At 37.8% G+C, this 13,257-nt stretch overlaps 1 protein-coding gene across 13 annotated transcripts in view; it reads right to left on the reverse strand.

Annotated features, from left to right (window-relative positions):
- MYCBP2 (MYC binding protein 2) overlaps positions 1 to 13,257 on the reverse strand; it is a 283,092-nt gene that overhangs the window by 119,113 nt on the left and 150,722 nt on the right. For all 13 annotated transcript variants that reach the window (XM_044249910.1, XM_044249909.1, XM_044249914.1 and 10 more), the window contains 4 exons: positions 11,710 to 11,888; positions 9,011 to 9,153; positions 7,561 to 7,661; positions 6,656 to 6,874 (listed from right to left, as the gene is read on the reverse strand). In XM_044249910.1, the coding sequence (XP_044105845.1) occupies positions 6,656 to 6,874; positions 7,561 to 7,661; positions 9,011 to 9,153; positions 11,710 to 11,888 (642 nt within the window). The remainder of the gene's footprint in view (positions 1 to 6,655; positions 6,875 to 7,560; positions 7,662 to 9,010; positions 9,154 to 11,709; positions 11,889 to 13,257) is intronic.

Consider the following 13,257-nt stretch of genomic DNA (forward strand, 5'->3'; position numbering starts at 1 on the left):
ATGTAAAGATATATTGATAGAAAGTGAATAAATCATTAAAATCTAAGGTTTTAGTCACTTTTAGGTTATCTGTTATTCATAGTATGTGCTACAAATGATACTTTTCAGTAACAAAATACTTCAGAACTTCATATATTATGAAAATAAATAAATATTAACACATGATGAGTGGTGTTTGGGTGGCTCAGTTGGTTAAGCATCTGACTCTTGGTTTCAGCTCACGTCATGATCTCAAGGTTGTGAGATTAAGCCATATGGGAGTCTGCTTCTCTACCTCTGCTCTCCACCATGTGTACCCACAACATGTGCTCTCTCTCTCTAATAAATAAATAAATCTTAAAAAAAAAAACACATGATGAAAACCTAGATTTTTATGTTTTCTTAACCTAAAGTTTTATTGTAATGTGAGTTTTTCATGACATATAATTACATTATTATTATTACTTTTTTTAAGATTTTATTGACAGAGAGAGAGAAATCACAAGTAGGCAGAGAGGCAGGCAGAGAGAGAGAGAGAGAGAGGGGAGGAAGCAGGCTTCCCGCAGAGCAGAGAGCCCGATGCGGGGCTCAATCCCAGGACCTTGGGGTCATGACCTGAGCTGAAGGCAGAGGCTTAACCCACTGAGCCACCCAGGCGCCCCAATAATTACATTATTTTTAAGGCCACTTTTAAGCTTTTGTTACCACCATGGCAGGAAAAATCCTGTCTTAAAAGTCAAATTACAATTAAACAGGACCACGTCAATAGTAAGCTATGAAATAGTTATAGGATATATGAGCCTTAAGAAATCTCCTAAGAGGGGCGCCTGGGTGGCTCAGTGGGTTAAGGCCTCTGCTTTCGGCTCGGGTCGTGATCCCAGGGTCCTGGGATCGAGCCCCACATTGGGCTCTCTGCTCAGCAGGGAGCCTGTTTCCCCCTTTCTCTCTGTCTGCCTCTCTGCCTACTTGTGATCTCTGTCTGTCAAATAAATAAATAAAATCTTTAAAAAAAAAAGAAATCTCCTAAGATATTGGTCTAAAAAAATTACCTAGTTTAGACTAAAGCAAAAATCTTTAGTAGGATTAAAAAAAAAAATCTCCATTTAGGGGTCACTGGGTGGCTCAGCGGGTTAAGCCTCTGCCTTCGGCTCAGGTCATGGTCTCAGGGTCTTGGGATAGAGCACTGCATCAGGATCTCTGCTCAGCAGGGAGCCTGCTCCCCCACCCCTCTCTCTTTCTGCCTGCCTCTGCCTACTTGTGAGATCTCTCTCTCTGCCAAATAAATAAAATCTTTTTTTTTTTTTTTAAAGATTTTATTTATTTATTTGACAGAGAGAGAGAGATAGAGATCACAAGTAGGCAGAGAGGCAGGCAGGCAGAGAGAGAGGGGGAAGCAGGCTCCCTGCTGAGCATAGAGCCCGATGCGGGGCTCGATCCCAGGAACCTGAAATCATGACCTGAGCCGAAGGCAGAGGCTTAACCCACTGAGCCACCCAGGTGCCCCAAATAAATAAAATCTTAAAAAAAAAACAAAAAACTCCAGGGGCACCTGGGTGGCTCAGTGGGTTAGGCGTCTGCCTTCGACTAGGGTCATGGTCTCAGGGTCTAAGGATCGAGCCCCGCATTGGGCTCTCTGCTCAGCGGGGAGCCTGCTTCCCCCACCCCCTCTGCCTGCCTCTCTGGCTACTTGTGATCTCTCTCTCTGTCAAATAAATAAGTAAAATCTTAAAAAAAAAACCACAACTCCATTTAAATGAAAAGCTCTTGTTCATAATTACATAAATGCAAATTAAACCACAAGTAAAATAACATTTCTTCCATTTTATTAGAGGTCCAAAATTTAATCATGTACTCTGTTGGAGAGGCTGTGAGAAAACAAGCACTCTCAAACATTGGTGGAAACACAAAATAGTATAGCCTCTACAGAAGGGATTTTCTCTACAGAAGGGATTTTCTCAACATCTAGCAAAGCTACATATTCATTCACTTTCTGAATCAGTAACCTCCAATGTATGAAGCATATGGCTCTTCAGTCTATATTTGTTTGACCCAGCAATCCCACTTCTAAGAATTTACTTTGAAGATATACTTCTTTAAATACATGAATAAACAAACAAGAAAACCCAAACACATACACAAGGTTATTCATTGCACAAAAATTTGCAAAATACTGCAAATACCCTAAATGCTCATAGATAAGACTGACTGAAAAAGCTATGATGTATCTTCACAGTGGAGTACCAACCAGTTTTAAGAAAGAATGAGGATAATTTCTTTAAGTGGATATGGGGAGATTTCTATGCATGTTGTACATTAAAAAAGTACAAAATAGTGTATTTGCTGTACTACCATTTTTCTTTTTTAGATTTTATTTATTTGCTTTAAATGAGAGGGTGAGAGAGAGAGAGCACAGAGGTAGAGGGAGTAGCAGACTCCCCACCAAGCAGAGGGCCCAATATGGAGCTTGACCCCAGGACCCCTGAGATCATGACTTAAGTTGAAGACGCTTAACTGACTGAGCCACCCAGGTGCCATGGTGTGCTACCATTTTCCATTAAAAGAAAAAGAAGACTACATCTATATCCGTCTATCTATTTTTCAAAAAAGGAAACAAAGAAACACCAGGATACTCAGTGTAGTAAGTGAGAACCAGAGAAGGGAAAAGGAAGGGCCTCATAATTCTGAGCATATGATTTTGTAAAACTTTATTTCTGGTGTCATGTTAACTATTTTACACATTTAAAAAATAAAATTAGGGGCATCTGGGTGCCTCAGGGGGTCAAAGCCTCTGCCTTCCGCTCGGGTCATGATCCCAGGGTCCTGGGATGGAGCCGAGTCGGGTTCTCTGCTCAGCAGGGAGCCTGCTTCCTCCTCTCTCTCTGCCTGCCTCTCTGTCTACTTGTGATCTCTATCAAAATAAAAATCTTTAAAAAAATTAAATAAAAAATAAAAAATAAAGTTAAATCAAGTAGGATGGGGAAAAACCACAAAAATTAAGCACAAAAAACCAAATAGGGCTATCCTTACAGCAAAGTGATCATAAAGCAGCCTGCACATATAGATGAAAAGAACTACTCTAAGTAACTTCTGAATATAGTATTTCATTATATAATGTCACTGGGATATATTCTAAAGACAAACATTTTGAAAGGAAATTGCTTAGGAAATTGTTTTTTACAGTGACATCTAAATGGGATAGGCATAAAGAAAAGACCCCTATGATGTTGACTGGAATTAAAAAGGAATGCTCAAAAACTGAAAAAAACATAGGAAAAGGACAAAGAATCCAGCTTGAATGAACTTTCTGCCAAATCAACTAAAATTTGAGCATCAAAATGAATAATGACAGCAAAGGATTGTAACATTAAACAAAAAGAAAATTCTTAAACCTGTATTGATATAAACATGTAACATAATGGATGGATGTTTAAAAGTGGCGGGGATGGGAAAACTCTTTTAAAATTGAACACCAAATGAAAGGAGTAAGAGAATTAGAAAGCTACCATTTTGAAACTTCCTACAGGAACAAGTGATTTGGGTTAAGAATCACCAATAGGTGCTAAAAGCCCTGGGTGAAATTTGTTAGGAAATGATATTTTTTATATAGTCTCTAGCTGTCTACCCATGAACATTTTCTTCCTTTCTTTTTTTTTCCCAAGGATTTTATTTATTATTTGACAGTGAGAAAGAGAGAGAGAGAGAGAGAGAGAGAGAGCGAGCGCACAAGCAGGGGGAGCAGCAGAGGGAGAAACAGCCTCCCCACTGAACACGTAGGACTCAGTCCCAGGTTCCTGGGATCATGACCTGAGCCAAAGGCAGCTGCTTAACTGACTGAGCCACCCAGGTGCCCCTACCCACAACCATTTTCTTTCAAAGGGAAAAAAGATGCTTTTTTGGTGGAGAAACTTGCCAGATACCCTCTTAATCAAGTGGTAAGTACTTCCTGATGGGATGCACTGAAAAGAATACAGCATCACTTATGAAGTGTTGCTGCCCAAAACACTCAACCTGAGTTTAATCATTAAAAAACAATCAAGTCCAAATAAAAGGAAATTTATAAAACCAATGATTGTACTCTTCATAAATGCCAATGTCCTGAAAGACAAGGAAACCCTGAGGCACTGTTTCAGATCAAAGGAGACAGACAAGATATCACAAACAAACGCAGTGGATGGGTTCGGCTGGAACCCAGAATTGGGTTTAGAAAAATGTGTAATGCTGTTGTTGGGGCAACTGGCAAAAATGTTTATCTTATAATATGATTTACTACTACTATTAATTATGATAATATAGCATTAATGTTAAATTCCCTAAATTTGATTGGTGTATTGTTGCTATACAGAAAAATCACTGTTCTTAGGAACAAGGTGATGGGTAATGATGTTTGCAACTTACTCTTAAATGGTTCAGCAGTAGTAAATCCATATAAATAAATACAACAAATGTGGCAAATATTAACTGATGAAGCTGGGTGAAGGGCATATGGGTGATCATTGCACAAATCACTTTTTCCTACAGGTATGAATTTTTTTTTTTTTTAAAGATTTTATTTATTTAGTTGACAGAGATCACAAGTAGGCAGAGAGGCAGGCAGAGAGAGAGGGGAAGCAGGCAGGCTCCCTGCTGAGCAGAAAGCCTGATGCTGGGCTAGATCCCAGAACCCTGGGATTGTAAGAGTGGGTTAGCATAAGAATGGCCAGCCTGAAGGCCAGTAAGCTATTTTACTGAGCGTGCCTAACTGGTTGACACTGTGTACGTGACTTGAGATAAGAGGAACTAGCTAAAACCTGAAAAAACAACTTAATCATAAACCACCAAGGCGGTTAGGCGGTGGCGCCACAGGGACCGGATGTTAATGAAAAACAAATAGTTAACTTGCAGAGATCACAATCCTGCAAGACAGGAGTCTCCCTTGGTAATATCCCAATTTCCAGAGACAATGGCTCAGTTCCTTGAGGCCTGGTGTCGCCCTCCCCACCATAAAACTGAAGGAGGCTGAGGCAGAAGGAAATGTAAATAAAGTTAAAATTCTTCTAAACCTAAATCTCACGTAACCGCCAGGGTGATGCTGGGGTGGCGAAGTTAAATAAAGTTAAATCGTCAAAGTGTGGCTGTAGCTATGAAAAAGTGCCTTGAAAAATGCTATATAAACCCTTGGCTCTGAGAACTCGGGGTCCTTATTGAAACCGACTGCGCCGGGCAGATACTTGGTTGACTCAGTACCCTAACAGGATCATGACCTGAGCTGAAGGCAGAGGCTTTAACCCACTGAGCCACCCAGGCGCCCCAAATTTTGGCCTTTAAATACCTATAACCATTAAAAGGAACCAGGGCATTTTGTAAAAATGGCTGGGTTTAGATCTAAGGCAAGAGATTTAAAAGAGGAGCCTAGAATACCTTACACCAGAGAGGAAGGATGCTATGAATGACCACAGGGGGTATGTCTAAAGGATTCAGAAGGCAAGATGAAGAGGCTCCTATTTAACAGAGACATATGATCCAGTTTCTTAAATAAAATGTAAGGAAACAAAGAGTTGGAGGAGAACCTGTAGATAACAAGAGACTTAAGAGACATAATAAACAATCACAATGTGTGGATCTTATCTAGATTCTAATTCAAGCAATTAAAAAAAATTAAACTCTTATTTGGATCCTAATTCAAATAATTAAAAATGTGCACATGGTTACATGAAGGAATGAGCTTTTTTGGTGTAATAATAATATAGTTACTTTTTATGGGTCCTTATATTTAGAAATGTATAATGAAACATCCACAAATGTGCTTTAAAATAATCTAGAAAGGGACAAAATGGGTGGGGAATAAATTAAACAGGTCTGGCCAAGAGTTGGGTATGGAGATGGGGTAAATGGGTGGTGGGAATTAAGGAGTGCATTTGTGAGCACCGGGTGATGTATGGAAGTGAATCACTATATTGTACACCTGAAACTAATGTTACACTGTATGCTAACAACTGGAATTTAAATTAAAACTTTAAAAAAAAGACTTGGTAACTACTGAATCTGGGATGATGGACAAATGGAGTGACTGTACTGGTTTGTCATTTTATATATTTACCATTGTCTACATAAAAAGCTGAATATTTTACAAGTAAATAAAACGTATTATTAAACTGATGAAGTAGATGAATCCTCTTTTTCCTCCTTAATTTACATGACACAACTTAAAAAGCAAGGAAGGAGGATTCTGGATACTCTACAATAATATTGTATTTATAAATATTTTATATGGTTTTTGTTCGACATTATCTGTATTAGAGCCCCTTAAATCCTATCTTGGATATGCAAATTTTCAGAGCTCAGGTTGTGGTATAAATATTATCAGTTCCAAAAATATGATTTTAAATTTTGATGTTTATATCCACTACTATTACAATACATAATATGTTTAACATTATATACTGCATTATACTTATAAAGACATATTAGCACAATTCTCATAAATACCCGGAAACTACATGTTTTAACAATAAAAATTCTGTCTTTAAACCCCTTTGTGTATCTGACAGCGCCTAACCACCTGCTGATTTCTATTTTTAAATGCAAAAAAATTATACCTTTAAACAGAAAGTATCTAAACAAAGTATACTTGAAGACAGCATTATAAAACATCAAACCAAGTTTTACGTTTAAACTCCACCTAGGAACCGGCGCCTACCTTGTAGTGCATCACACACGCCGGCTTATAGGGGTGCTCACTCTCTATGACAGCGTAGTGATTAGAGGTTGTACAAGCAGACAGGCCTTGCTCAGGCTGGTTTCCTGTGGTGCTATCTGTCGACTGATTGGGATTGAATGCAGGGGGTGCATACTTCTGATTCAAAATGGCAACTGAGGGAAGTAACTGTTGGACAAGACCAAAGACTTCTACAGCCACCTAGGATAAAAAAAATGATTAAAAGAGATAATAAAGGTAAAAATTGCTTTAAAATTATTAATTACTGTAATTGTTGGCTACCCTTAATTACCAAGAACATTACTGAGAATTCTTCTAGCTAAGTTTTTATTCAAGGAAATTTGTTCTATGGAAAAAAGATTTACCTTAGATGTTTTAGATGTTACATGAAAATAACCTCGTCTATACTTTTAAACACTTTGCCTTTTTGTAATCTGCTGTAAACTGGGTTTTACTCAATATTTAATTATGCCTAAGAATCAATAGTTTATGATTACCTTCATGTCTTGACTATTTCACAGTTGTAAAAGACTCCTATCCTTCTACATTGTTATTCTTATCCAAAAAGAAAGACTTGGCATCAATTCCATAAATTAGGAAAATGTATGTTAACTTAAGCTCTCCTTACATATCGTAATTCTAAAGTATATTTCTCATTCCCAAATTCATCAAATGTAAAGCCAGTAAATAAGCATAGTAATCCGGTAAATAAAACGAAGAACAGTGAGATTTAACTGATAATGTCTACCATTTAACTTATCTACCTTTGTGTGTTACTTGTAACCCAGGTACCTCAAAGATGGAAGTGTTTATTAAGGATAGATACAAAGTCTAAAAAAAGAGATATTTCAAAAAAATATTCAAAATAACAGAATTAAATTACACACCTTGGGAATAGCAGCAGCTACTGGTCCTATGTAGGCTATAATAAGGGGAAGCAGCATGGAAAACAGACTGGAAGAGCTAAGCAGTTCTGGAATGTCATCAGCTAAAAAAGGTATTAAAACTATAGTTAGAAGGTAATTTCATTGTAATGTATATACGCTGTACTAAATCTATATTCTATTCTTTTGAGCAAAATAAAATTATAGTTGACATTGACTGAATGCTTATAAAGGACGTGGCCCTCTTCTAAGGGTTTTATACACATGAGCCGTATCAATTAATCCTCACAATAAGATACTTTTATAATTTCCGCTTTTTACAAGGGGAAATCAAGGCACACAATATTAAGTAACTTACCCAAAATCATATACCTGTAAAATGATAAAGCCAGGATTAAAACCTAAAGTACCAGCCATGATTTTAAACCACTATAGCTGATACCACACATGGCTACATGTGTGACATTACACCAATTACTTAACTGGTATGTGCCTCAGTTACTCCTCTGTACAAAAGAATAATAACAGTACTTCCCTCACTGGATGTTATGAAAACTGAGTTAATATATGTAAAACGCTTAGAACAATGCCTGCACATATTAAACACTACAAAAATGCTTACCTTTATTAAGCTATATTGTCTTCTATTTTACCAGAGAAAGCACTTTGTTGATGGATATAGGATGCACTTATTTAAAAATAATAGTTCCTTAGCCCAACCCAAACCTCTAGTTTGGACAGGCCAAATATTCTTTATTTTAAGAAAGTTTCCCAGGTGATTCACTAGGTGATTCCCAGGTGTGCACTAGGCTCAGGAACAAATGGTCTAGATAACAGTAAGACCGGGTGGGTAGCAATGAATCCTTTTGTAAACGAGCTCTGCTGCCAGTGTGCAGGATGGACGAGGAGTGGGAGAAAGGCGGCAGTGAGACTGCTGGGATGCGTCCCATCCATGAGCAAAAGGACACAGGCCTGCACCATGGCAGCTTGAACCACAGAAGAACAGACAGGGGAATACCAACTGGAGAGTTGCCAGTGGAAGAACTCCCAGAACTCAAATCAGATAAGTGAGTTTAGGTTACCCAGATCTTTGGATGAATGGTGATACCATTACTGGAAATAGGATACATAGGAAGAAAAACATGCCTAAAAGAGAAAACAAAATGCTTCTCTACTCCTAAAGGAAGGATAAAGCAAACACTCAGCTTACTGATGAGTTTTTCTCTTACTAGGTTAACTGAGAAAGTAACAGGTATCAGCTAACTGCTTTTGAACACCCTAAAAAATCCTGCATATGGAGAGTACAACTGATACAAAATGAATGTATATACATGTACAGATCTACCATGAATAAAATACTCTGGGATTCTATAAGATGGTTCTTCTTAACCCTGTGTATAAGTTAGAGAATAAAGAATTTAAAATATGACTATTAAGCAAATAAAAGTCTTACCATCCACAGCAAGAGCTCTGTGCAAGAGGTCTTTTGCAGCTCGAACAACAGTGCTTACCACAGAGAGAGCTCTGCTACAGTTTTTATCTTCTTCATTGGCTTTACTTAGAAGCTGGGATTGTAAATCTCCATCAAATTCACTCCTGTAACAAGAGTAACATATGAAATTTTACAGGGTAGGTAAAACATGATCTAACTTTAGTTATCATATTTACATCAGAGTTCCTCACTTATTTTAAGACACTACCAAGGAGAGTCTATCTTAGGAACCGATATTTGAAAAAGGCCTGAATTATGTTTAAAAAAAAAGAAAAAGCTGAGGGAAAAGTATTCAGGCAAAAGGAACAGTAAGATAAAGGTTCAGACAAGAACAAGATGAGCAAGTTTAAGGAACAGAGTGACAAGTGTGTCTGGAATGAAAGGAGAATGGAGGGTGACAGATGTCAGATCATGTGAGCTTTGTATGCTTCTGTGAGTCTGTACATTTCATGCTGGGATGGAAAGCTGAGCAAGGGCAGCACTTGCCCTGATGCACATTTCGGTGTAAGATCCTTCTGGCTGCACTGTGCAGAACTGACTGCAGCAGGACCACAGCAAAAGGATGGAGACTGGGTTAGAAGTTGTGATAGTTGTTAGCCAGGGAGCACTAGTGATGGTTTGGATCGAACTGTTAATAATGGGGATTAGAAAAAGTCAGATTTGAAACATTTTACTTTGTTTAATTAATTAATTAGAGAGACACAGAGAAGAGTGTGTACGTGTGCATGGCAGGAGGGAGAAGGGCAGAGAGTGACGGAGAGAAAGAATCTTAAGCAGGCTTCATGCTGGGTGTGGAGTCTGATGTGGGGATTGATTGGACAATCCTGAGATTACGACCTGAGCTGAAATCAAGAGTTGGGCCCTTACCCAACTGAGCCACCCAGGCGTCCCTAAATTTAATTAATTTTAAATTTAAAGCTAAGGGTTGGTAAAGCTGGTGGGAAACATAAATATCTAAAACACTGTATTTTGTGTAAGAAATAAAATCTAGATAGCAGATGCTTCTAAGGGGCTCCCCAGCTTTTTGGAATATATAACTTCTGCGCATGATATGACTTTTTAATGTATGGTTTGAGAAAGAGAATACTATTTGTTATAGTGCTATGTAACAAAAAGTTTTTCACAAGTTGGTAGAAGGACTAGAAAACTTGTATCTCAGCAGCAACCTGCCACCAGGAAGCTATTTAACACCTACCGTTTCTATTTTATTTCACACGCAGAAAGGCAGGAGAAAATTCTACATCCAGGGGAACGGCTTTGTATAAATTGCCAGGCAGTGCTCCCAGATTGTTTATGAAGGAAAGAGAAATAAGCAGCAAATCTCTGAAAGTGATACACAACCTTGGTGATCTGAGGCCAAGTCAGATGGAGGGTAGCTACGGTCAATGATACTTACTATGTATGACTCCAGCTAACTCACTAAAAGGAAAACTAAGATGTGGTGACAAATGTATATTTAGAAGTTGTTTTTGTTTTTGTTTTTGTTTTACCCCAAATTGTTATCCTCCTTTTTACGTACCGGTTACATACGGAATGGTTAAAGAACACATCATTATGTACTCGAGGGCTTTAAGAACTAGATTTACAGACATCAAAATACACTGCAGACAGGATAATAGGATCAAGGCAACACTAGTACTTGGATAGAGTTGATTTGATCATTAATTTTTGGTATTTTTAAAAAGAAATGAATAGGGACGCCTGGGTGGCGCAGTTGGTTGGACGACTGCCTTCGGCTCAGGGCGTGATCCTGGAGTCCCGGGATCGAGTCCCACATCGGGCTCCCAGCTCCATGGGGAGTCTGCTTCGCTCTCTGACCTTCTCCTCACTCATGCTCTCTCTCACTGTCTCTCTCTCTCAAATAAATAAATAAAATCTTTAAAAAAAAAAAAAAAACTCTTTAAAAAAAAAAAAAAAGAAATGAATAAATTCCACTTAAATTTGAAACTGTAGATACAAACTATAAAAGTGACAATAGAGGGGCTGCCTGGGTGGCTCAGTGGGTTAAGCTTCTGCCTTCAGCTCAGGTCCTGATCTCAGGGTCCTGGGATCAAGTCCTGTATCGGGCTCTCTGCTGGGCAGGGAGCCTGCTTCCTCCTTCCCCTCTCTCTCTCTCTTTGCTTGCCTCTCTACCTACTTGTAATCTCACTCTGTCAAATAAATAAAAGCTTAAAAAAAAAAAAAAAGTGACAATAGTGGAGCGCCTGGGTGGCTCAGTGGATTAAGCCTCTGCCTTCAACTCAGGTCATGATCTCAGGGTCCTGGGATAGAGCCCCGTATTGGACTCTCTGCTCAGCAGGGAGACTGCTTCCCCCCTTCTCTCTTCCAGTCTGTCTGCCTACTTGAGATATGTGTATGTTAAATAGATAAATAAAATCTTAAAAAAAAAAAAAGTAACAATAGCACACATGTCCAAGACACAAAATATTTCAAGGATATTAAAGAAATAATGGCAACTACATTTTAAAGCACTCACCTTTACAATAAATACTGAATTTACATATGAAAATGAGACCTTTTTATATGAATTAGCACAAGTATGTGCAAGGCAGTTACACAGCATAATTATAACTATGAATTTAGCATTTTTTACCTTGGTAATAAACTGTATATGTCATATCACTTAAAAATAGTCCCTTTATTTCTACACACACACTCACCTATAGTAGAGTATCTGTGGAATCTGTCCTCTGGTTTGGTTTGTGCCATTACTACTCAAGCTGCATGTGCTGAATGTGAATGTCACGCCATCAGGGCACTGAACGGTGGTCATTCCTCCATCTCCGTTGGCTGTACGGCTTCCATAGTTCCTCAAGCGCACAGCATATTTAACATTTTCCTTCACAATCAAGATATAAAGCATGTTTATAAAGTACAAAGGATATAAAAAAACTGGGCAAATAAACTGAATTTGTCATTTATAGATGATTTGGTTAAACACATTTGAATGAATCAAACTGGAAGATAAGCAACACTTACTGATGTTTACTATTTAAAGGAAAGTATACTAAGTATTTCAAATGCTTTAATCAAATTATACCTTAAAATGACTTCATGAGGTAAGTACCATTACTATGTCTATTTTACTGATGAGGAATCTGAGGCACAGAGAAGTTAAGTAACTCACCCCAAGTCACACAGCTAATACGTGATGGAATTAGTATTTGAATATAGGTAGTCTGACGCTAGTTCCTGCTCTTAACCATAATGTAAAGCATATTAACCATAACAAAAAAGATTTAAAATACATTATCTAATTTTTTTTGATGGATTTAACTTTTGAAATAATTTCAAATGTGGGAAAAATAGTGGTGAGTCTACTATATTTTTTTTAAGAGACACTCAAAGATGGAAATAGTTAGGTGGACAGAAACGGGAAAAAATATTCGTAAGCAAAAGCTGTCCTAAATAAGATGCACTATGTATAGAAAACACGAGATACAGACATGAATGTCTGCATGATCTACGATATATACCTCATAGTGAAGATTTTTTGATTTTTTAGTACCTAAACTCTTTTTGATAATGTCTCTGATGAACTTACCTTATCCCAAATTCTGCTCTATAATAAAAATAACAATATAACTACTAGAACTCATACAGCAATTCAGTAACGTGGCAGGATACAAAGTCAATGTACAGAAATCAGTGGCTTTTTTACACACTAACAATGAAAATACAGAAAGGGAAATTAGAGAATTGATTCCATTTACTATAGCACCAAGAACCATAAGATACCTGGGAATAAACCTAACCAAAGAGATAAAGGATCTGTACTCGAGGAACTACAGAACACTCATGAAAGAAACTGAAGAAGACACAAAAAGATGGAAGACCATTCCATGCTCTTGGGTCGGAAGAATAAACATTTTTAAAATGTCTATACTGCTTAGAGCAATCTATACTTTTAATGCCATTCCGATCAAAATTCCACCAGTAGTTTTCAAAGAGCTGGAGGAAATAATCCAAAAATTTGCATGGAATCAGAAGAGACCCCGAATCGCTAAGGAAATGTTGAAAAACAAAAATAAAACTGGCGGCATCATGTTACCTGATTTCAAGCTTTACTGCAAAGCTGTGATCACCAAGACAGCATGGTACTGGCATAAAAACAGACACAAAGACCAGTGGAACAGAGTAGAGAGCCCAGATATGGACCCTCAACTCTATGGTCAATTAATCTTCGACAAAACAGGAAAAAATATACA

Source organism: Neovison vison, chromosome 5 (assembly GCF_020171115.1).
Source record: "Neovison vison isolate M4711 chromosome 5, ASM_NN_V1, whole genome shotgun sequence".
Classification (NCBI taxonomy): Eukaryota; Metazoa; Chordata; class Mammalia; order Carnivora; family Mustelidae; genus Neogale; species Neogale vison.